The sequence below is a fragment of the Oryctolagus cuniculus genome, chromosome 6 (genome assembly GCF_964237555.1).
Source record: "Oryctolagus cuniculus chromosome 6, mOryCun1.1, whole genome shotgun sequence".
NCBI classification, from domain to species: domain Eukaryota; kingdom Metazoa; phylum Chordata; class Mammalia; order Lagomorpha; family Leporidae; genus Oryctolagus; species Oryctolagus cuniculus.
This window is the reverse complement of record NC_091437.1, coordinates 26,127,196-26,148,990: the sequence shown is the minus strand read 5'-3', so window position 1 is coordinate 26,148,990 and position 21,795 is coordinate 26,127,196. Positions and strand designations below refer to the sequence as shown.

The 21,795-nt window shown below is 49.1% G+C and overlaps 2 protein-coding genes across 14 annotated transcripts in view; one reads left to right on the top strand and one right to left on the bottom strand.

Annotated features, from left to right (window-relative positions):
* Window positions 1-1,580: 1,580 nt before the first annotated feature.
* On the bottom strand, window positions 1,581-13,164 carry FAM53C (family with sequence similarity 53 member C). Of its 2 annotated transcripts, none has more exons than XM_002710236.5 (5): window positions 13,028-13,164; window positions 9,639-9,870; window positions 9,189-9,246; window positions 5,487-6,271; window positions 1,581-4,622 (listed from the first exon to the last, which is right to left on the bottom strand). In XM_002710236.5, exons 2-5 carry the CDS (start codon window positions 9,714-9,716, stop codon window positions 4,365-4,367), a joined length of 1,179 nt encoding a protein of 392 aa, XP_002710282.2. In that variant the 5' UTR covers window positions 9,717-9,870; window positions 13,028-13,164; the 3' UTR covers window positions 1,581-4,364. The 2 variants fall into 2 exon arrangements, with proteins under 2 accessions (XP_002710282.2, XP_008253305.2); XM_008255083.4 differs by lacking the exon at window positions 9,639-9,870 and adding an exon at window positions 7,191-7,322 and having other exon boundaries at window positions 13,028-13,139.
* Window positions 13,152-21,795, top strand: part of CDC25C (cell division cycle 25C) — a 38,622-nt gene continuing 29,978 nt past the window's right edge. For 7 of the 12 annotated variants that reach the window (XM_051843422.2, XM_051843424.2, XM_008255087.4 and 4 more), the window contains exons 1-4: window positions 18,660-18,792; window positions 19,177-19,404; window positions 20,107-20,201; window positions 20,932-20,977. In XM_051843422.2, coding sequence (XP_051699382.1) covers window positions 19,211-19,404; window positions 20,107-20,201; window positions 20,932-20,977 — 335 coding nt within the window. In that variant the 5' untranslated portion in view covers window positions 18,660-18,792; window positions 19,177-19,210. Of the gene's footprint in view, window positions 13,379-18,576; window positions 18,907-19,176; window positions 19,405-20,106; window positions 20,202-20,931; window positions 20,978-21,795 lie in introns of those variants that run through there. The other 5 variants (XM_051843426.2, XM_008255092.4, XM_051843427.2 and 2 more) reach the window with 3 other exon arrangements.

The window sequence follows — 21,795 nt, the reverse complement described above, 5'->3', positions numbered from 1 at the left end:
GGCAGACATGTGCTGAAGCTGAGGGACAGGAAGGGCAAAGGGGAAATTCATTCAACAAACAGGGCAGGCACTTCTCATGTGCCAGGAACTTTTCAAAGTGTTGAGACACAACACCAAATAAAACAAAACCCTTGCCCTCATGGAGTCTACTTTCCTGTGCTAGCAAGACTTCAGGAATGAAAAATGAAATTACTCTAGGTTTCCCAGAAAATAAACACTAAAAATACCCAACTATAACAATTCAAAAGAAAGGGAAGTGGGGGGGGGGGTTAAATTCATTTTAGATGTTCAAACTTTACCCCCTAGCTCAAGCAACAGGTAAAACAAAACCTTGGCTTTAAATAAAGTGAAAAACTAATTTTAAGTTTGAACCACCCATCAGTTGCCCTAATCCATCCTGCAGACCCTCCCTTCACTTCCTAGGCGGGTAGCAAGTCCCCACTCTCAAATTGTAGTTTTACACATGTTCCTGCCGCAGGTACTCAAGCCAATCCTGCCCTCCTGCACACTTCATTGGTATTCCATGAGTGCCACCAATTTGAAGCAGGAAACTAGGACGTAGGCTAAGCAATTTGACTCTTCTTGCTGTCTGGCAAGTCAACGTCACAACTGGTAAGGAAAGGCTGAGCCTTAGGGACAGAGACTCCCGCCTGGATCTCTAAGCAACTACATTTCACCCGCACATTTGGAAGAATGCTAACACAGGGAGAAGAAAGGGTGAAATAGAAAGGTCTAAAGAGAGAGTAAGAGTGAGCCACATAGCTTTTTTCAGCAAATGAGGACTCTAAATTGAAGCTTTAGGGAAAATACCCTCTCTCCTAGGACAAAAGAGAGGCTTTGCTGCAAGGCTAATTTTCCAAAAGCAGTATTTTTAGGATGGACAAATTGAGTAGGTCTTCAGAATCTGAATCCTGATAACAATCTTCATCTCTCTTGGACGCAACATTTGAAAACTCTTAAGAAAGGAAGAGATTCCTGGTCACCTCCCACCCCTGTCTTCCCCCTGCCTCTCAAAGTCTACAAAGTAATCTAGGCAACTTCCTGACCACACCACCAAGCATTCCTCAGGGGGCTGGAATGTATTTCAACCTGCTGGAAATGAGAATGACAGCAAGGAAAAGGGGACCGGTATGACTGCCAGGAAGGAGGAGACAAAAGCATACTGTCAGAAATAACTGAGGCCTTCGCAGAAACCTGGGCCATAGGATACAATCTGGTGTGGCTGGCAAATGGCCTAGAGATCAGATACTGGCCTTTTTGAAAAGGTTCAGCCATGTCACAGAGCGAGGGTGGGGAACATCTGGCCCACAGGCCATATAGAACCTGCAAAATCATGTAGTCTGGTCCTGCCAAGGCAGCCACAGGCAGGACTCAAAATTCAGTTAAGCAGGGTCATTTTCAAGCTGATAATGTTGTATGGCCCACAAAGTGATGTTATAAATATGCAAATAGTCCTTGGCAGAAAAAAAGATTTGCCACCCTCTTTAGAGAAAAGAGCTAGAACAAGTAGCTGGCCTTTTCCCTGCTTCCTCCTTGCCTTTCTTTATGGGGAAGGGAAGAAGACACTGTAGTACACAAGATTGCTTGGGAAAATGGATTATTCTAATAAAACTTTATTTTTTCAAACACAGCCACAGAGGCAGAACCTCATGTTTAACACACACAGACTTATGGATTTTTTTTTAATATAAAACAAAGTTTACGAAAATTTTTTTTCCACTTTTTGTATTTGTAATCCCATTAGCATAGGGACTTTGGCAGCAGGTGGGAGTGAAGGGCAGCTGGGGCTGCCACTGGGCAGTCACCGGGCACAGGAGGAGAGCACCAGCCTGGGAGTGGCTTCACTCACACACGCAGGAATACTCACCTACTGGCCAGCCACGCCACACACACACAGCACAGATGCAGACGTCTACCCAGCGTCAGCCACAAGCCCTGGAGGTGTGCACCGCTCTGGGTGAGCCCAAGATGTGAAATCCAAATAGTCAAAACAGCTAGAGTAGAGGGAAGTTGCTTGCTTTACAAAAGAAGCAATCATAGGCTGCTTTTAAATGGTCAGCAGTCCAAATGCATCAAAAACAGCATTTGGTTTACACAGAACTGTTTAAACAGATCTACTGTGTAAAGCAAAATGAACCACTTCTTGAAAAGGCTTGCTCCAGGGCCACAGGTGCCTAGATTGGGAAGCAGATGATAGTTCTGACTAGTTTAACTTTCCAGACTTAAAGTAATAGTTATTACAACACAGTAACTGTAGACCTCCTCCCCTAAGGATGGTGCTCCAGGACTTTGGGGAAGCCCTGATGGAGGCAGAATTATTGCCCTCACTTCTTCAGTTTAGGGCCTACAGAGACCCCATTGGCATTGCCAGTGGCCTGCTGGAAGCTGGCACAGCCAATCTGCAGCAGAGGGCCCAGGGATGAGGATGGCCCAGGAGGAAAAGAAGCTGGCACCAGGGAAATTATGGCCCAACGAAGAGGAGCCACGAGAGGGATGCAACCAAGGACGGGCAACTCCTGGGCTCACAGCTTCCCTGGGTCCTCCAGAGAGCCTCCCGCAGGTCCCTAAGGACCTGGTAGCCAGGGGGCAACACGTGGTCACCAGCCAGGAGAAGGGGAGGAGCCCTAGAAGGGCGGAACCTCTGGGGGCTAGAAGCTCAAGAAGACACGGCCACCCCTCTGGCGTGCAGGTGAGGAGGCTGAAGCCTCACTGATGCTCCTATCCGACATGTGGGAGACCCAGAAAACGTCAGGTTCAATTCCATGAGGAAGAAAACACAGACCTTGGTCATCTTCCCTACCTTGAGGAATTGGGTCCTAAGATATCCTGAAAAAATGAAGAGAAAAATGCCCTTCTTGCAATAAACAGGAAGGGCAAGTCCAATTTGGCCATGCTGGGTCTAACCAAAGCTGGACAATGCCCCACAAACTACTCCGACAGCAGCTTTTGTATGCTTTTCTCCTGGTGCCAGCCCTACCAAAGTACCTCCTGTCCTTGAGCCCATCGCTGTGGCCACTGGAACCTGCTGCCCTGGCTCAAGTAGTGGGTGAGAAACAAAAAAGGAAATTCAGTCCAACAACAACAAACTCCCAACTGCTTCTCACAGCCTCCGCTTTACACATCCTCAGCCAATCCCTCAGTGAGCCCCTACCTCCCTGCAGTCCCTCAGGGCCAATTAGAGGCAAATAAACATTTCCTGGCAGAAGTGGAAGACAAGCAAACTATTAAATGCTGAACACCCTTTCCTCCTTCTCAAGCAGGTTACAGAAGAGGCTGGGCCCAGATCTTGTAAGAATAGGTTTCCCAGCGGTCTGCTTCCAAAGGGCAGGGCTGGAGTGAGTGCTCCTCTGTCTGCAGGGACTGAATGTCAGTTCTGCTGCTGCAGTACAGGAGAAGGACCAGTATAGGGCCTTCCTACCTTGGCTCTGATCTGGGATGTCGGCGGGTGAGGGGGAAAAGAGAAAGGGTTCCCTCCGAAGAGAAGAGAGAGGTGGAGCCCTTCAACCCTGCCTCAGTTGTCCACGTGTGCTTGCACATGAGAGCAAGAGAGGCAGGCTGTACACAGCCTAGACAATCTGGTGAGAAAAAAGGCCAGCTCAGATTATACATGGCAACCCCCTGCAGCCTGCAATACTACATCTACCTAGTGGGGAGGGGCTGGGGTTGAGGAAAAGACCATTCGCTGAGATCAGAGCACTTAAAACACCCTGCTGTACCCCAACACAGAATCCCGTGCAGAGCCAGTGATGCTATGGACTACAAGCCTGGTTCCAGAGCTATTTAGAAAAAAGGAAAACGTGGAGCCCTCCGCTCGCCTCCCTGAACAAGCCCACTGTCCTACAAAAACTCAAGCTTCTGGGGGTGTCACGATGCTCTGCTGTTAAGGAGCTGTCGCCTTCCTTCCCTAAGGCTACGCAAACACACCATTGCTCAAGTACACTCCCATGCACACACACTCTCACACAGTTTCTCCATGGAGGCTGAACCCCCCACCCTGGCCAAATTCTAAGACACAAGTGCCCTTTGAAGCAAAGGGGCTAGTGAAATTCCCCGAGGTGGGGTCAGCAGACCCCTTCCTTCCCTGCCCATTGCTCTCTTGGTGGCAGGGATACTCACACTCAGGGCCGCCATGGGAAGGGTCTGCTCTGGGGCTGTCCCTCCCGCCACCAGCTCCGTTTATCTTGTCCCGGCCAGTCTCTTGGCATGGTCGAGCTTGCTGGAGTGAGAAGATTTCCGGCTGCCCTGAGTCGGAGCCCTCCACTCACCCCCATTCCCAGGCTGGACTCCCAGCCTCGGGGCCTCGACACTTGTTAGTAGCCATAAGAGAATCAGTCTGTGTGGCCCCAGGAAGCAGCCTCTCGGTTTTAGTTCTCCTCAATCAGGTTCAAGTCCAGGTCCCCAAAGTCCTGCTGGCACAGTGTCCGCTTGCTCAACGCCTGCCGCCCCCACCGGACGGCCCCCTCCTCCTCCTCTTCGCTTTCACTCAGCACCTGGGAGGAACCCCCAGTGGGGCTGCAGGAAGCGGAGAGGGGCGGGGGGCTGCAGGCCATGAACCACGGTGGAGAGATGCTGCTGCCTTCCCGGGCTGTTTCTTGGAGAGAGAGGCCTCCTGAGTATGGTTTCTGCCAAACAAACAACAGAGTTCAGAACTTCTAACAAAGACACCGACTTCCCAGAGCACTCTAAGATATATTTCAAAGTGTCGCTATCAGTTACACTAGAAAGCAGGAAACCTAGGCTTTAGTGTGAGGTTTGTAAACCTTCTAATAAAACCTAACAAGGTTAGTGTTCCATACACATTTCTCAAATTGTCCACAGAATCCACCAGATTCAAGCACAAACATTCATGGATATGCAGGCAGAAGCATCACCTCCTCAGCAGTGAGTGCCCAGTATACAGTAGGTATTTACTAAATGCCTGCTGACTGGATGACTGTACGAGTAAATTCTGAAAGTGACTCAGTGGTCTAGAAAAAAAAGCATACGAAAAAAGGTGGGCAAGTACATACAACAACTGTGCTCACGCGAGCAAGTCAAGCACCACTGATCGAACAGACAAGCGATGCAGCAGCCCATCTTGCGCAAGCCCTCACGGACCCACTTGAAACAGCGAAGGGCAAGTGGCAAGACCAGCCTCGAGTATGAGGAGCAGCAGGGCACTGCGATGGGACGTCTTTGGCCTATGCATCCAGAGAGGAAAGAAGGTCCCTCTAGCAGGCCAATGTGGGATCCTTGCCGGAAGATTTAACATAGGTCTCATCCCAGTTTCTCTGGAACCTCAAGGACTGAAGAGTCCCCCAGAACAGGGGACTTCCAGTACCCAAATGGGACAGTGTTAGGCAAATCAGCAAAATGGGTCTCCCTAGCAAAAGCTCAGCAAAGAACTCCTGGGGAGGCCCTGCCAGGAGGGCAGCTCACAAGTGGGAACAGAACACAGTCCCCCCAGCTCCCATCCCAGCTCCCCTAGTCTCTCTCATCGGCCCCACCTGATTCATCTTGTCAAAGTCCAAGGAAGGCCGCAGCCGCCGGGGGTCCTCCTCATGCCGCCGCTTGACCCCAGTTTTGCGGGCATCCAAATCGCAAGGCTGTGATCGGCTTCGGGGAAGGTTGCGCAGACCTCGAGGTCGCCAGGGCAGCTCCGGGGAGGATGCAGGGGAGCTCCGGGCGGAGGGCAAGAAGCGGCTTGCCTGTGGGCCCAGGCTGGGTGACAGCGAGAAGCGGCGCTGGGGTGGGCAAGGCGAGAGGGACTCGGCATCACTCTCCCAGGAGCCACTCTGAGGGGAGGCAGCGCAGGGTCGAGAAGAATCTTGGGCCAGGGCCAAGCTGAAGAAAGGAGGGCTGTAGGGCCTGTGGGTTGGGGCACATTGAGAAGAGGCACTGGGAGCTTGGAGGAACCTGAGGCTGGAGACCCGCTTTGGGGGGCTCTGGTGAGGCACCTGCGGCCCACCCCCTCCACCACTGCCCCGATGCTTGATGGGAGTCCACAGCTTGGAGGGGGCGGGCCGCCACACCGGCTGCCAGCGAGACAGGTCCACGGGCACTGAGAGTGAGCGGCAGTGCCTTTTGGATGGAGGGGCAGGGGGCACAGGAAGCTTCTCTGGGTCTGGGGGCTCAGGGCTTAGGACTTGGGAGAGAGGTTGCTCCTGTGGGGAGTTTCCCCGGCTTGGTGGTCTGAGGTGCAGGCTCAAGCCTGAGGGGTGGTAGCTGAAGCTGAGGCTGTCCTGGAACTCAGCACAGGAACAGTGGGGCAGGCCCCTCCAGGAAGCACCTTCTGCAAGTATTCAGAGTGAAGATAACATTAGCGATAGCCAACATCCCTTGGAAGAGCTTACCAAGTGCCACACAATGTAGTGAGCACTTTACGTATGTCCCAAAATCGCACGGGGTAGATACTATGACAATTCCCATTTCACATATGAGAGTAGCACAGTGATTTGTCCAAATCACCCAGCCATCAAACCACCCCAGCAAACCCCAGTCAAACCCAGGACCGTCTGATGTCTCAGCTAGGATTCTTAATCATTGTGTTGCAGTGCCCCATTGTGAGGAATCAAAACATATTTCATATTCTACCTGCCATTTCATCCCAAAGGTAGAACAAGAGAAACAAGTCCCTGTGCGTCCCTGCCACCCCTCACACCACTCTACCTGGCCCTGTTTGCCAACGCTGCCCCTTGCTCCCGGCCCCAGCCCTGGCTTCTGAAAAGCAGCCCTATGCTCTCCTTCGTTGACCTTTCCCTTCTCATGTGTCAACAGCACCAAACATGAGTTAGGGCTGCCAGGAAGTAAGAGGTAATCAAGCAGGTAAGAGATCACTTTTATTCCTAAGGAGGGCAAACAAGGTAGGGGAGGCCTCTGACAGTGGAACCGGGGCTTGGGAGGCCTTAATACTTCATGTTGTTCACACTCCTTTCTGTCTGGCCAGCCACATACTCTGGTTCCCTTTTCCTAGGCCTTCTCTCATATCCAAATGGATGGAGGGACCAAGGGGAGAAGGGGATATGACGAAAGATATGATTCTAACTTACTGCATTCCAACCAAAATGGTGACTTTTGTCATATAGCTCATTAAGGGACAAACAGCCTGCTCCAAAGTCCCCTGGCTAGCTGGCTAGAATTCTGCATGGGCTGGATATTTGGAGCAAACAACAAGTTTATATACTCAGACTTGATCATGGCAAAACTCGTACCTGATTCTACTTGGTCAACAGTTCTTCCCCCTAACTGGTGGCCCAACATCTGGCTCTCAGCTCGTATTTAATAAATAGGAGGAAGAGACTGCATGAAGATCCTTTTGCCAACCAACTCCCTTTGCCAGGTATCTAAGAAAAGGCAACAAGATGTAGAACAGCCCAGCAGCACAGGTTAGAAAGTTCTGGTTGTCTACTAGTGATGCCTTTATCTAAATATTCTCACAATCAGAGACCCTTTGATTATCTCATAACTAGGAATTTGTACCTCAGATAGATGCTCACATGTTAAAAATGACCTATGCCGCCGCGGCTCAATAGGCTAATCCTCCACCTAGCGGCACAGGCACACCGGATTCTAGTCCTGGTCGGGGCGCCAGATTCTGTCCCGGTTGCCCCTCTTCCAGGCCAGCTCTCTGCTGTGGCCCGGGAAGGCAGTGGAGGATGGCCCAAGTGCTAGGGCCCTGCACCCCATGGGAGACCAGGAGAAGCACCTGGCTCCTGCCTTCAGATCAGCGCGGTACGCCGGCCGCAGTGCGCCAGCTGTGGCGGCCATTGGAGGGTGAACCAACGGCAAAAAGGAAGACCTTTCTCTCTGTCTCTCTCTCTCACTATCCACTCTGCCTGTCAAAAAAAAAAAAAAAAAAAAAAGATTAAAAAAAAAATGACCTATGCATGAGTTCTGTGTGTCATACCAAAAGATGGTAAATAACCTAAAGGTACATCAATAGGAGGCTGGTTAAATTATGGTATATCCAGGCAAGGTAATTATATGCAGTTACATAAAACAAGGAACTGTTCAGCACACTGACAGACTCCTGGGTATATTGTAGTGAAGACAAAAACAACAACAAAAAAACCAGATTGCTATATAGTATGCAACCCTTTGCATAGAAAAAAAGTGGTGATAAGTATACATACTTTTATTAACTTGTATTTGTATAAGGGAATTCCAGGGATGGGTGTTTGGTGCAGTAGTTACACTGCTGCTTGGGGTGCCCATATCCCATAACAGAGTACCTGGTTTGAGTCCTGGGTCCTTTGCTTCCAATCCAACTTCCTGTTAATACACACCCTGGGAGGCAGCAGGTGATGGCTCAGATACCTGAGTGCCTGCGACCCACATGGGAGATCTGGATTGGGTTTAGGGCTCCTGCCTATTGTGGGCATCTGGGGACTAAATCAGCATATGGAACTTCTCACTGTCTCTGTCTCTGTCTCTCTGCCTTTCAAATAAAATGAAAATAAATAACTTACAAATTATATCAGATTTTTAAAAGAATCTATTTAGTAAGGCAGAAAGAGAGAGACAGACAGATACAGAAAGATCTTCCAACCACTGGCTTACTTCCCAAATGGCCACAGCAGCCAGGGCTGAGGCAAGCTGAGGCCAGGAGCCAGGAACTTAATCCAGGTCTCCACCTGAATGGCAAGGACCCAAGAACTTGAGCTATCACCTGCTGCCTCTCAGGGTGCACATTAGAAGGCAGAGCCAGGACTTGAACCAGGCACTCTGATACAAGATGTGGGTATTCCAGTGTGGCTGCACCACCCACCCACCCCTAAGTAGATAAATTAAAAAAAATTCTAACAAAAAGAAAAATTCTAGTGGAATATACAAGAAACTAGTAATAGGAATCTCTTTTAGGGAGGTGGCAGGAGCTGAGTGGGTAGGGGATAGCAGAGGGAGGAAGGGAGACTTTCCTCAGAATACCTTTTCTGTTATTTTTAAATCTACAAACCATGTGAATATACAAGCTAGCCAAAAAAATTGATTATAACAGTCCCCACAAGGCTAGAATCAAAGCAAACTGAATAGGTAAACCTTATGCTGGGTCAGTAAAATGGAGACAAGTGCCAATCTCAGAAGGTGACCCTGAAACAAAGTTCTAGAGGTAGGCTAGGTAACCCTGGTCACTGGAAACCAATGAAAGAAATGTGTGCACAGAGGCGTGAGCAAGCAAACACACACACACACACACACACACAGTGCCTTACCAGACACAAGCTGGAAAGGGTTCCCACAGTTGGAGATGTCTGCATGATCAGGCAAAGGCTGAGAGAGAGAGAACATGGATCATGACGCGGGTTCAGAACACACTGAGTCTAGGAAGCCCTCTTCAGTTCTCCCCTGCGATAATCGGGCTAGCAGAATGTTAGGGACTCCTAAGTGTGTTCTTCCTCTCGTCTTCCCAAAGTTAGTGAGTAAAATAATTCACATCCATCAACACCTCAAACCCTTCTCCACCCATGTTTGGGGTCCCTTCTCTAGTGGTGGAAAAATCCCTGCCCCCTTCCTTTTGAGCTGGGTTTTGAGCCCTTGGTGGGCTCTTCCAGTACAAACACCATGATTCATACAACACAGGACGAGGGTAAAGTAATAGCAACAAACAGCCTCAGAAAAAAGGGGGAGGGGGTCGTGGAGAAGCAGGAAGACTGGTCTTTTACCAGACTGATGCTGAAGCGTGTGCATTTCAGCTCATCCAGAGTCTGCTTCTGTAGCTGCTCAGTGATCAGGGTTATCATGATTCTCCCCAGGATCTGACTTGCACACTTTGGAGCAAATGATGGATGTCTTCCCTGTTGTTCTTCCAGAGACCTCACTCGTGAGCCGTCTTCTGCCACTGCAGCACCATTCTAGCACCATTGGGACTTCCCTCGCCAGTCATGCCTGCTGAGTCTGCCAATTACAGAGGGACCAGCCCCAAGCGATATTAGAGATGTACCTGGTCCAGAGATGGAAAACGCATGGCACACATACCACAGCACCCCTTACGCCAGGCCTCTGGCAGACATCTTTAACTGGTCACAGCTCTTTCCTGTTAAGCCTAAACACAGCCTCAGAAACATTCTGAACTTAGCACTCCAGCTATCCAGTCAAGTAAACTGGAGTTGATGAGCAAGTTGAAACCTATTTGCACTCCTAACCTGGTTCAAGCGCTGCTGCTTCTCCTAGAGTTCCAGTGCCACTTAAAAAACAGTGAGACAGAGAATGCCCAAATAGTTATTTCCAACCTGACCAGCCCAATATTTTTTTCTTTCATTTATAAAAAAAAAAAAAAGTAAAATTTATTTTCATTTTATTTGAAAGGCAGAGACAGAGACAGAGATCTTCTATCTACTGGTTTACTCCTCAAACGTTGGCAAAATGCAGGTCTAGGACAAGTTGAAGCCAGGAACCCAGAACTCAATCCAGGTCTCCCACACGGGTGGCAGGGACCCAACTTCTCAAGCCTGCATCTGCTGCCTCCCAGAGCGCTCATTATCAAGAAACTGGACTGAAAATGTAGAAGCCGGGACGCAAACCAGGCACTCCGATATGGGATGTGGGCGTCTGAAGAACTGACATAACTGCTGCTCCTCACACTGTTCCCCCAATATTTTCTTTACCTTCCAGTCAGAAGCAAAAAGAGGGACCCTTCTATGACATTACAGAAACAGAAATAGAGAAGAGGGAGGAGCAGTGGTTGTAGGCACAACTTTCTGCTTGAAATCAGAGAAAATGGGATTTTATATCCTCCCAAGAGACTGACCAGCTAAACAATATTTTCCAATAGCTATTTGCAAAATGAGAAGGAGGTAAGGAAATGGTCAGGACAATTCCAACTACATTTCAATTCTATAGATGTTAAAAAAGTCCATGACTTTGTTCAACTAAATTTGTTACCTGATCTTACTTAAAGACCATAAATAGAATTAATCGAGGTGCTCAGTTTCTGATAGAGCCAAACTATCAACAAACAGGCTTCAGGCCCACACAACTGCCTGAAGGACCCTGCTCCAGGGAAAAGGGGAGGTGAACACGGTGTCTGGATTCTGTTCTGCCTGTTCCCACAAATGGCGAGCCAGCAGACAGCTCACCAGAGGATATACGTGGCATTCGCTACAGAGAGAACAATCAATCAGGAAATCTAAATCGTAATCAGGTTTGCAGATAGTTTAGGCAAATCACTGAACATTGCTTGACTTCGGTTTACCCATATGTAAAATGGGCAGAATAACCTTAACGCAGCACAGGAACAACATAAGAAATATCAAAATATGCACAGGCACGCCATCTGGCCTGTAACACCAGAAGTCCATGTAGAATGCTGTTTCTCATCCCTCCTGTGGACTGCTCGTCAAAGCTGCAGAATGCCTAGAGTGATGCTACCATTAGGAAGAAGATGGGGTCTTTCGGACCCTCACTGCACACCAAGGGACCCGGGAGAGGGCTCTTCCTTCTGTGACCTTGGGGGCAGATCACTCTGCCTGTGAGCTAGAATTATCTCTGCCCCATGCCTGCCTCAGAGGGAGGCCACCAGGAAGAGCAGAGAAAGAGGCTTGGCTGTACTTGAGTTCCTTGGAAGAAAGGTGCAGAAGTCAGTCACCATCAGAGCTAACTATCGTTTTCATGCATAATTATTCTTAACGCCCGGACAAAGTTCCTGCTTCCTGAGAGCTCCCTCACTTCTTGTGAGAGAAGCTCAAGCTTCTATCACTTCTGCTCTTGGTTTCTCAACTCTGCCCTAAAACATAAACCAGAGAGGGAACCTAATTGCAGGCTTTTACCCCAGAGACCCCAGGCCTCAGGCTGCCCAGCCACGAGGCGCAGGGAGTGAAGCAAACTCTTTCAAGCTTTTCATGAGGCATTTGGACAAACAGCGAACTTGCAGCCCTCGCTAGGATCAAGTGAAGAGAGTGATTTTGTGTTTTTCTGCATTTTAATTGTTGGGATGTGGCCACACACAGCGGTAACTGGAACAATGCAACTACCAGCACGCAACTGATACTCTCGGCCTGAGTCTCCTAAAACAGGCCAGGCTGAGAGGGGGAACAGAACGGAAGCCATAAGGAATCAAACCAGGACACAAAAGAAGGCAAACCAGCTCCACGAGGGGCCTCCTCTTTCTCAAGCAGGCACTGAAAAAAGTGCAAGAAGCCCTCTCCTGCCTGCCGCCTTCCTTCCCCTTCCATTTTGTGTATCTGGGGGCTAGGGACAGTCCTGAACATTCACTGAACAAGTTAAAACTTCTCAGCTTAACAACTGGCACAGGGCTCAGCCCTGCGCCGAGCAGCAGGCCGCTGCGCCCTCCCTGCAACCGGGCCCAACTCTCAGACCAGGCTTTCCCTCCTCACCACCAGCTCCCCAAAAACAAAGATCAAATCCCCCAGCCCATGGCCTACTGGTTGGCAGAACCCCTGACACCCGAGCCTGAGGGATGCTGAGGCTGTGCTAAAACCTGGGCAGCCCAGGACCAGGTCAGGCCAGGGGGGAGGCGAGACTCAAATCCCCGGAGACCTTCGCCCAGGTCTCAGCCCACTCCTCTGGGGGAGACAGAAGGAAAACACGAGGGAGACAGGGAGGTGCACTAACAGGTAAGTGGGGGAACCTGACTGCTCTTCCTCCATATGGTGTGGTGGAGATAGGAGTGACAAGTGGGGAGCACCCCTCCCCCCACCGATGAAGAAGCAAAAGGCTTGCCCCCCCCCACCCCAATCTTCCACCTCTCCCTCTGTTGCCCTGCATGTCCCCGCGGGGTGGGGCTTGGGGCATCCGGGGCCCCTGGGGGGGGGCGCCAGGCCTCGCTCAGGGGGGTTGTCGCCCGCCTCTTCCCACTCCAGGCCCATCATCTGGCCGCGGGAGGCGAACTCAGAACGCAGGGGATGGGGAGGGTCTGGGACTTAGCACTCCGCCACCCCCTCCCCCACCGGGTCCCGTGCTCTCCCCGCGGAGGCGGCCTGCGAGGCCGGGCCGCGCGGGCGGCCGGGCTGGGGGAGGGGAAAGAGGGAAGGAGGGAGGGACGGTCGAGGTGCCCGCCCCGAGGCCCCAGCGCCACCTGCCCTCCGCCACCTACCGCGGCTCCTCCAGTTCCCAGGGCCGCGGCCGGAGCAGCTCTGAGCGCTCCGTTCGCCCCACGGTGCCCTTAAAAGGCGCCGGCGCGAACCAACTAGCCCCTAAGGAGCGTGGGGGGATGATTCCGGTTCGCGGAATCACTGGAACCACCCGCGGAGGCCCAGACCCAGCGTCGCTTGTCTCTTAAAGTCTTCCTCCGACAGCGCTGTCGGAAACGAGCCTGGCACTTTGATTCAGGGACAGGGGATGCTTCTTCAGTAACGAGTCACCCCCTCCAAAATATCGGTGAAAATGGATGGGCCCAGTTGGAGGCATATCTTCAAATCCGCGGGGGAGGCCATGTCGGACGAAGGTAAACAAAGCCATCATCCCTGCCCTCCATTCCCACAGCGGCTCAACTGCAGCCTCCCACTCGGTCCGGTCCGGTGATAGAATTAGCCACGGTGCCTCTCACCTGCTCTCTTGCCCCGCCCTCCACGGCTACTTCTCTGGAGGAATCCCCCTTCCCCCAGCAAAGGACCAGTCCTGGGCGCGAAGGCTGCTGGGAAGTGTAGTCCAAGCGCCGATTAGGGCCTGCTCCGAGTCCCAGGAGCCGCTCTTCCAGATACCGGATCGGCTCGAACCTTATAAATCCAGCCCTTAGAACGGTTGCGGGGACGTTCCCGCTTGGTTCTATAGTTTGCCCTTACCCAGCACACTTTGCAGAGCTAAGGAGGGCCCAGGGCCGTTCACTCCCTCCCCTCCCGCTATGCCCCCCTCAGCAGGATGAGGTAATGGGATTGTGATTATGACATCATAGGCGGTTCAGTGGCTTGCGGGGGAGGGGGGAGCGGGGGAGCACGGTGGTTACAGCTGGACCACTTTCCTTAAGACAGGGAGCGTGGAAACGGGCAGATGGGAGAAGATGTTGGCTGCGCTATGTTCCTCGAGGAAACCACCTTTTATTAAAGTCTCCATCATTATCACCACCCCAGCAAAGTTTTTTTTTTTTTTTTTTTTTTTTTAAGAAACTGAATGTATGCGTTAATAGGTTGGTTAGGTGGTTTCTGGCTGTTAGGTAGATTTCAGTCTCAACATCAAGGATGGCGCAGAGAGGGGCAGGTAGGTAGCTCCAGCTGGGACTCCCACACCCCGTACGGGAGGCCCACCCTGGGGCAGCAGCAGGTGATGGCTTAAGTTCTTCGGTTCCTGCCACCCATGCAGGAGACCCGGATGGAGTTTCTGGGTCCTGGCTTCAGCCTGGCCCAAACAACGGCAGTTGCTGCCATTTGGGGAGTGAACCATTGGATGAAGGGTATTTTTCTTTCTGTCACTCTGCCTTTCAAATCAAATAAAAGTAAATTAAAAAATTTAAAAAACGGTTTAGAAAGACAAGCAAAAAAATGGGAAAAAAAGGTTTGAAATAACACCTTTGGATTATGAGTTCTTTGTAGGGCAGTGTTTTACTTTTAGTGTTTTTTTTTTTTTTTTAATTTTTTAATTATTTGAGAGAGAAGAACAAGAGTGAGAGCAAGTATTCCCATCCCTGGTTTCCTTCCCAAATGACTACAATTGTTAGGGCTGAACCAAAAAGTCAAAAACCAGAACTCCACTCAGCTCTCCTACAAGAGTGGCAGGAACCCAGTTATGTGAGGCATCTCCAGTGCCTCCCATGGTCTGAATTAGCAGGAAGCTAGAGTCAGGAGCCAGAGGTGAGTACTGAACCCTGTACCTTGTATCTGAGGTGCACTCCTTAGCTACCAGGCCAAACACTGCTGTCTAGATTTCTGTTAACATTGATTGGAAATTAATAGTAATGCAGGTCATGTTCATTATTAACACTCGGCAGCAAGCTCCCCGAGAGACCTATGTTTTCCGTAAATATTTTCAGCCCTACTCAAACCTGGGACAGGTAAAAGCTTTGATCAGCAAGAAAGCAGAGCCAGTGATGGGGAATCTTGCTTGCTGAGCCAGGAAAGGAGACAAGCAGAAGCAACCGAATCTGCAAACTGAAAAGGAAGAGTAAAGGGAAAGCGAGGTATCAGCCGAGAAAGTGGCAGTGGACACATTTGCCTTGCAGTGTACATCCCCGTTAGCAAAGGAGAAGGGGCAGAGGCAGGGCCATGAAGTGTAGGGGAGGTGGTTTCTGTGACTGCACACATAGGATGTGCCAGATACCATGCAACGTACTTCAAACATGTATTCTCATTTTTGCGTGCAATCACCAAATGAAAAAAAAAAAAAACACAACTCCTTATTTCACAGATGAAAGAGCCGGAGAAGTTAACGGACTGCTCATGGGTAGGCAAAAGTAGTCTCAAGAAGCAGTCCAAGGCTCTGAAGCCCTGCCTTTCACCACTAGGCTGTTCCCCTTTTTATTATTAACCTTGCTTACTAAAGTTAAATGGTTGAGTAAAAGAAGTTAAGGTGGCATTGGCTCATTTGCAAAACACTGAAAGAAATTGTGATGCTTAAGAAAAGAAAATCCCTGCAAGTGACATCTCAGGCCTCTTTTCAAAGGAAGGCTACATCCTTCAAGTATAAAATAATTCACTGCCTCCCCCCCACCACAGCCTAACACTCAACACTCCTGCCCACAATTAAATGTCTTTCTGCCACCTTTTGTTCTCAACATTTTTTTTACTGATGTCCTACTATTTTTCTTCCTGCGCCCCCCCCCCCTTTATTCTTCACTTTTAGGCTACTACTTGGAATCCAATCTTTTTATTCTTTCCCCAATAAGCCTTTTATTGAAGAAATACAAACATCATGCATTTCAAAAGTGCAACTGTAGGATAGTGATTCTTCCCACCATACCCACACTGCCACCCTCCTCCTCTTCCCTCTCTCACTCCCAGTCCAATTCTCCACTAAGATCCATTTTCAGTTAACTTTATACACAGAAGACCAACTCTATACTAAGTAAAGGGTTCAACAATTTGCACACACACACACAAAAAAGTGTTAACAGTAGAAACAAGGGCTATTCAAAGTCATTGCATCTCTACATTTTTTAATTTTTTGAAATAGCTATTTTTATTTATTTGATAAAGTTACAGGGAGAGTGAGTGAGAGAGAGATCCCCCAACAGCCAGTTCACTCCCCAAATGGTCACCGGGCTGAGCCAGGCACCAGAAGCTTCCTCCAGATCTCCCGTGTGGGTGCAGGGGCCTAAGCATTTGGGCCATCCTCCACTGCCCTCCCAGGCACATAGCAGGGAGCTGGAAAGGAAATGGAGCAGCTGGGACATAAACCACCAGCATCTATATGGGATGCCAGTGTCATAGGCAGCACCTTAACCAGCTATGCCACAACGCCAGCCCCGGAGTCCAATCTTAATTATTCCCTCATGGATCAGACCCCACCTGTGATCTTGCTCCAAAGAGTTTCAGCAGAGTATGCTTCCTGGGCCCCCTTCTGGTGTCCATGCAAATTCAATGAGGTTTCCAGGGCCTGGTGCTAGTCATCCAGGAAGTCCTCCAAAGGGAAGAATCCATTGGCTTGAGGGGTCGCTCCATTCCCTGCCTACAAAGGTAGCAAAGTCAGAGGCAGATGCATTCGTGCGGACGCTCCCTTTTCACCCAGGGAAAATTAAACCTCTTCAAAGTGGGGAGAGGCAGAACTCAGTCCATCACTCATGGAAGTAAGCAGTAGTGACACCCTGCCCTGTAGAGATTGGCCGGAGGTGGGTAGGGGTCCCAGGTGTGTAGGTCCTTCTCCATTACCTAATCTGGATATCTGAGGAGCAATGGCTGTACCTTCTGTTCTTGTTTGAGGTTTGAAGGTGAAGCCCTGGCTGTCACTGTGGCCTGGCAATAACAAATATGGGTCACACTGAGGTCAACATGAAGAGACACAGCTCACTGCTTATCACAGTGAATCGGGAGCCTAGATAGTAATTTCTGGGAATGACATAAGATCAATATCCTCTATCTAACAGAAAAAGTACATCTTCATCTTCATGTCAGTCTAAACACCTAGCTTCTTACTATCCTGATGTTCTTTCTTCTGGGAAGTGTAAATTAGATATATTCCAATCCCCTCAGAAGTCAAGATACAAAAGACAAAATTTGACTTCCCTTTAAAATACATCGAAGCAGAAATCAATGCACACACTCTTAATTCCTGCCTGATTTTCCAGCTCATTTGGTAGAGTAAGGCTTTGTGCTGACTCCCACACTCAGCACCTCTGTCCTGGAGGACAAAGACTGTTCACAAACCTCCTTTCTGGGGAAGCAGGCTCCACAGATGAAAAAGTTAAAATAAAACTCATCTGACTAGTCTGCACTGCTCATTCACTACCATCACCAAGATCCTGAGGTCAATATAAGTTGTATTGCTGACTTACTGCATCTCAAAGATAACGTTTGCATTTCTGACTTTTATTTCTCAAAGTGGGGTCTGTGAGCCATCTGTATGGGTAGTACCCTGGGGTGAGGTGGTTAGGTCTTGATAATACCTGGTCCCCACACTACACCTGTGGCAACATCTTTTTTGGGGCCTGCATTTTAAACAGCTTTTATAAGCTTATAAAGCTTTTTTTTAATATGAGCCATTCTAAATACACACTGAAGTGTGACGAGTATAGCATAATCCCTTACCTAAGTATGGTCCCAAGTCCAAGTGCCTCAACATCAGCTGGGCATTTGTTTAAAGTGCAGGATCTTGGGACACAATGCAGCCCTGCTGAACAGACTCTGCATTTTGACAGGATCTCCAGATGATTAGAAGGCAAAACTAAATTTTAGGAAACCCTAATATGATGGACACCTCCATTACCCAAGAGTCATGACAAATCTCATCTATAAACCACCCAATTATTAAGAAGCATCTTCCCAGTATTAAAAAATTTCAACTAGTCAGTGTTCAGATTTCTAAAGATCTTTTGCACTGTGATAAGGATGGATTGTGCCTGGATGATTCAATTTCCTTACTTTCCCTGAGAAGCAATTTCTTTTTACCCACATAATTATCGACTGTGAGCTGCTGCGCTCTCAAAGGGACACCGGACAACGGAAGCTCCTTGGAAGGCACCTATCTTGCTTAGCATAAACACACACACCTGCTCACACCTCCACCTGCCACCCCGCAGCAAATGCCTGGTCCTCAGAGGAAAGCTAGCTAAGACGGAAAGGTCCCATAACGACGCAAGAAAAGCAAGGAAAAAATAATGCTTAAAACACCCTCACACTCCTAATTATCTCTTCTAATATCCTAGCAAATGGTGGTGGTTAACGAGGAGCAATTTAAATCTCCCGGGGTTGGCGGGGCGGGGCAAAGGGAAAGTACAGAGAAGGTGTGGCGATTGGCCAGAGGGAGAGCCAGTGGTGCGTCAGGCTCCCTGCGGGGCGGAGCCTATTCACAAGCTTGCCCGACGCTAGTGCACCACTCGCCATCCTGCTCTGGCTCCAGGGGTGGGGCATGTTTTGTCCCACTTCCGGAACCTGCTCACGCCCCCCGGGTGAGGTACGAGCCAAAAGATTGGCTACCAGGATGTGGGCGGGCGCGCGGAGATTGGCTGACGCGTCTTGGAGGCCAGCGGGGATAGGTTAGTGGGAGGGCGGAAGGTTTGAATGGTCGAGACTCGCGGCTGTTGATGGGCTTGTCCAGAGGCTCTAGCGCTGGCTTTCTGACCTGAGGGGCGGCGAAGCCCGACCCTGGCCTACGCAGTGGACAAGCGGAATTTCAAGCTGGTGAACCGCGTCCTTTCATTCTGCTCGAGTCTTCGCTCGTGTCCGACCGCTACCCACTTTCTCCCGAAGGCCGTTGTCAGACTACAAACGTGAGGTAAATTTGGCCGCTGTCTCCGCCACAGAGTGCCCAGGACCTCATTGTCCCCTCGATTAGTTCAGAGGACGGAATGGGCATTGCCATGACTTGGGAGAGCTGAGCCCCTTCCAGGTAGGAGTGTCCAGTTGTGTGGCTCTGAGCAGGTGGAAGGTCTGTCTGTATTCCGCGGTTAAAGTCCTGAGGTTGCCTCTCAGTAAGTGCAGGCTCTGACGCAAAAGCCCCGCCGCTTCGGGCCAGTGCCTTAGGCGTCGAGCGAGGCTGTGATCCGCCCTTTGGGGATGCCCCTGGTGCGGCTCCGGTCCCCTTGACTGCAGACCTGAGGGGGTTGGAATCGGAAGGGGCTGCGCTGCACTTACAGGAGCGACGTCCTCTTCTCGCTAGGTTTCGCCTTTTCCTTGGTGAGAGCTCCGAGACCATGGCTGCAGATCTCTTTTCGTCCACGAGAGAGGAGGGGAGCTTTGGCTCAGGCCCCAGTTTTAGGTCCAATCAGAGGAAGATGCTACACCTGCTCTTGGAGAGAGACAATTCCTTTACCCTCTGTCCAGAGCTCCCGAGAACTCCAGGGGACAGACTGCTTGGTGATTCTGCAAATCTCAGCGTTTTGTCTGGGTAAATCCACCTTTATTCTTAAAGCTTATATCCTTGACTTCTCTAAACAAGTGTGTGTGTGTGTGTGTGTGTGTGTGTGTGTTTTGTTTTTTAAATTATCCTGGCTCAAAGATCAACATTGGAGTCTCAGCTCTGCTCTGACCCTTTTGAATCTCAGACTACTTTTCTGTTGCATGGAACTAATAATCTCTTCCTGTCTTCCTGGGTTCTGGTAAGAGTCAAATAATGTGATATCTGGGAAAACTCCATATCATTATGTGAGCTGTTCACTTTATTTCTGGTAATATTGGCTGTGGTGGTCTTGTACTTCTGGCCATACCATGTCGTGATACCTTGGCTACCAAACAGAAGTGTAGCAGATTTCAAGAAGAAACCAAATCTGTGTGTTCATGGTGCACAGCACAGAGGACATGATGAGGTAAAGAAATCCCTTTGTAAATAAAGTTGAGCCCCATAAAAATAGAGTGATACTGTCTCATTATGTTGATGAAGAGATAATGTGGTACTGATTATTGGAGTCAAGAAAATGTGGGAGATTTTTCTCCGCCCAGTCTGAGATATTTCCAAAAATCAACTAGGTTAACTCGTGTTTCGACACTGTTCAGCTCATGTTATAGACATTAAAGGTGTTTCAAATGACCTTTGCCTTTTAAGGATATTACGATCTAACAGGGATCTTAATGTACTGTTATGTCTCAACAGAGAAACCCCAAAACGTTGCCTTGATCTTTCGAATCTTAGCAATGGGGAGATGTTTGCCACTCAGCTCACCACTTCTGCAGAACTTGATGAAACCGGTAGGGAGAAGCTCGAGACCTCAAGTGGACCAGTAACTTTTATGGGAGAGAACAGGGTAGTAGATTAGATTTAGAAATCAGAGAAAGTAGGTTAGAGATCCCCTCTAAAGAGTTGAATTTTCTGGATAACTAGGGGGGTTTGATAAGAATGATGAGGCCAACAGAGGAAGATAATAACACTAAAAGAAGTCACTTTGTATTTGAAGCTGTTAGACAAAAAGGAATATATTTTATTGACTGATTAATGGTGGGAATGAAAGCCTAATAGTTAGGACCTGAGAAGTTTTGTGCCCTGGTGTAATCCCAGCTGAGGCAAAGAAACCAACATAAATACTTTTCCATTTAATTCTTATGTGTGTTTATAGGTCTGTGCACAAAAGGAATGGTTCATTAATCAATCATTCTAGAATTTCTTCTAATTTCAAATTTCCTGAGTGATAGCTTTCATTTCTATTCATGAAAAAATTTTCTGTATGTTAACATAGTGCAGTATTACCAGCAATTTTTTTTTCAGTGACACCTGTAAATCCTTAAACTTTCATGAATTTGTACCTTGTACCTCGGTACTTTTTACTATGAAATGGGTACCAGTCAAGAGGTTTTATGTCCAAAAGCTAAGTTCAGGTTTTGAAATTAACGTAACTTACTGGTAAAGGAGAAACTCTGAAGGAAAAAACAGATGCATGGATAAGAATAATGCCTCTTACAGATTCTTTATGTCTAATTGCAGGTTACATGGATTCTTCAGAACCTCAGGAAGTACAGTTAGCTGGGATGTAAGTTCATTTTTGCTAAATGAACCCCATGCTAAAGCCATTCAGTGCTGCTCAAAGGATTTTTTTGTTTGTTTGTTTGTTTGTTTTTAAAGATTTGTTTATTTGAAAGAGTTACAGAGAGGCAGAAGCAGAGAGAGAGATCTCCCATCCACGGGTTCACTCCTCAGATGGCTGTAGCAGCCGGAACTGCATCTATCTGAAGCCAGGAGCCAGGAGCTTCTTCCAGGTCTCCCACACGGGTGCAGGGGCCCAAGGACTTGGGCCATCTTCTACTGCTTTTGCAGGCCATAGCAGAGAGCTGGATCAGAAGAGGAGCAGCTGTGATACAAACCAGCTCCCAAATGGGTGCAGCACTGCAGGCGGAGGCTTTACCAGCTATGGCACTCTGTAACTCTGCCTTTCAAATAAATAAATAAATCTTAAAAAAGAAAAAAAGGACAGGGATTGGGGCTGGCGCTGTGGCCTAGTGGGTAAAGCCACTCCCTGTAGTACTGGCATTCTATATGGGCGCCGATTGGAGTCCCGGCTGCTCCACTTCTGAACCAACTCCCTACTTATGTGCTTGGGAAAACACACACACACACAAAGGTGGGGGTATAGGGGTAGGGTGGGCATTTTACCTAGAGGTAAAGATACCAGTTAAAACTTCCAGATCTCATATCTGAGTATCTGGGTTACACTTGGCTCCAACTATTGATTTCAGCTTGTTGCTGCTGCAGAACCTGGGAAGCGGCATTGATGACTCATGTGGTTAGGTTCCTGCCACCCACATGGGATGCCTGGATTGAGTTCCCAGCCTCTCCTCACCATGGGCATTT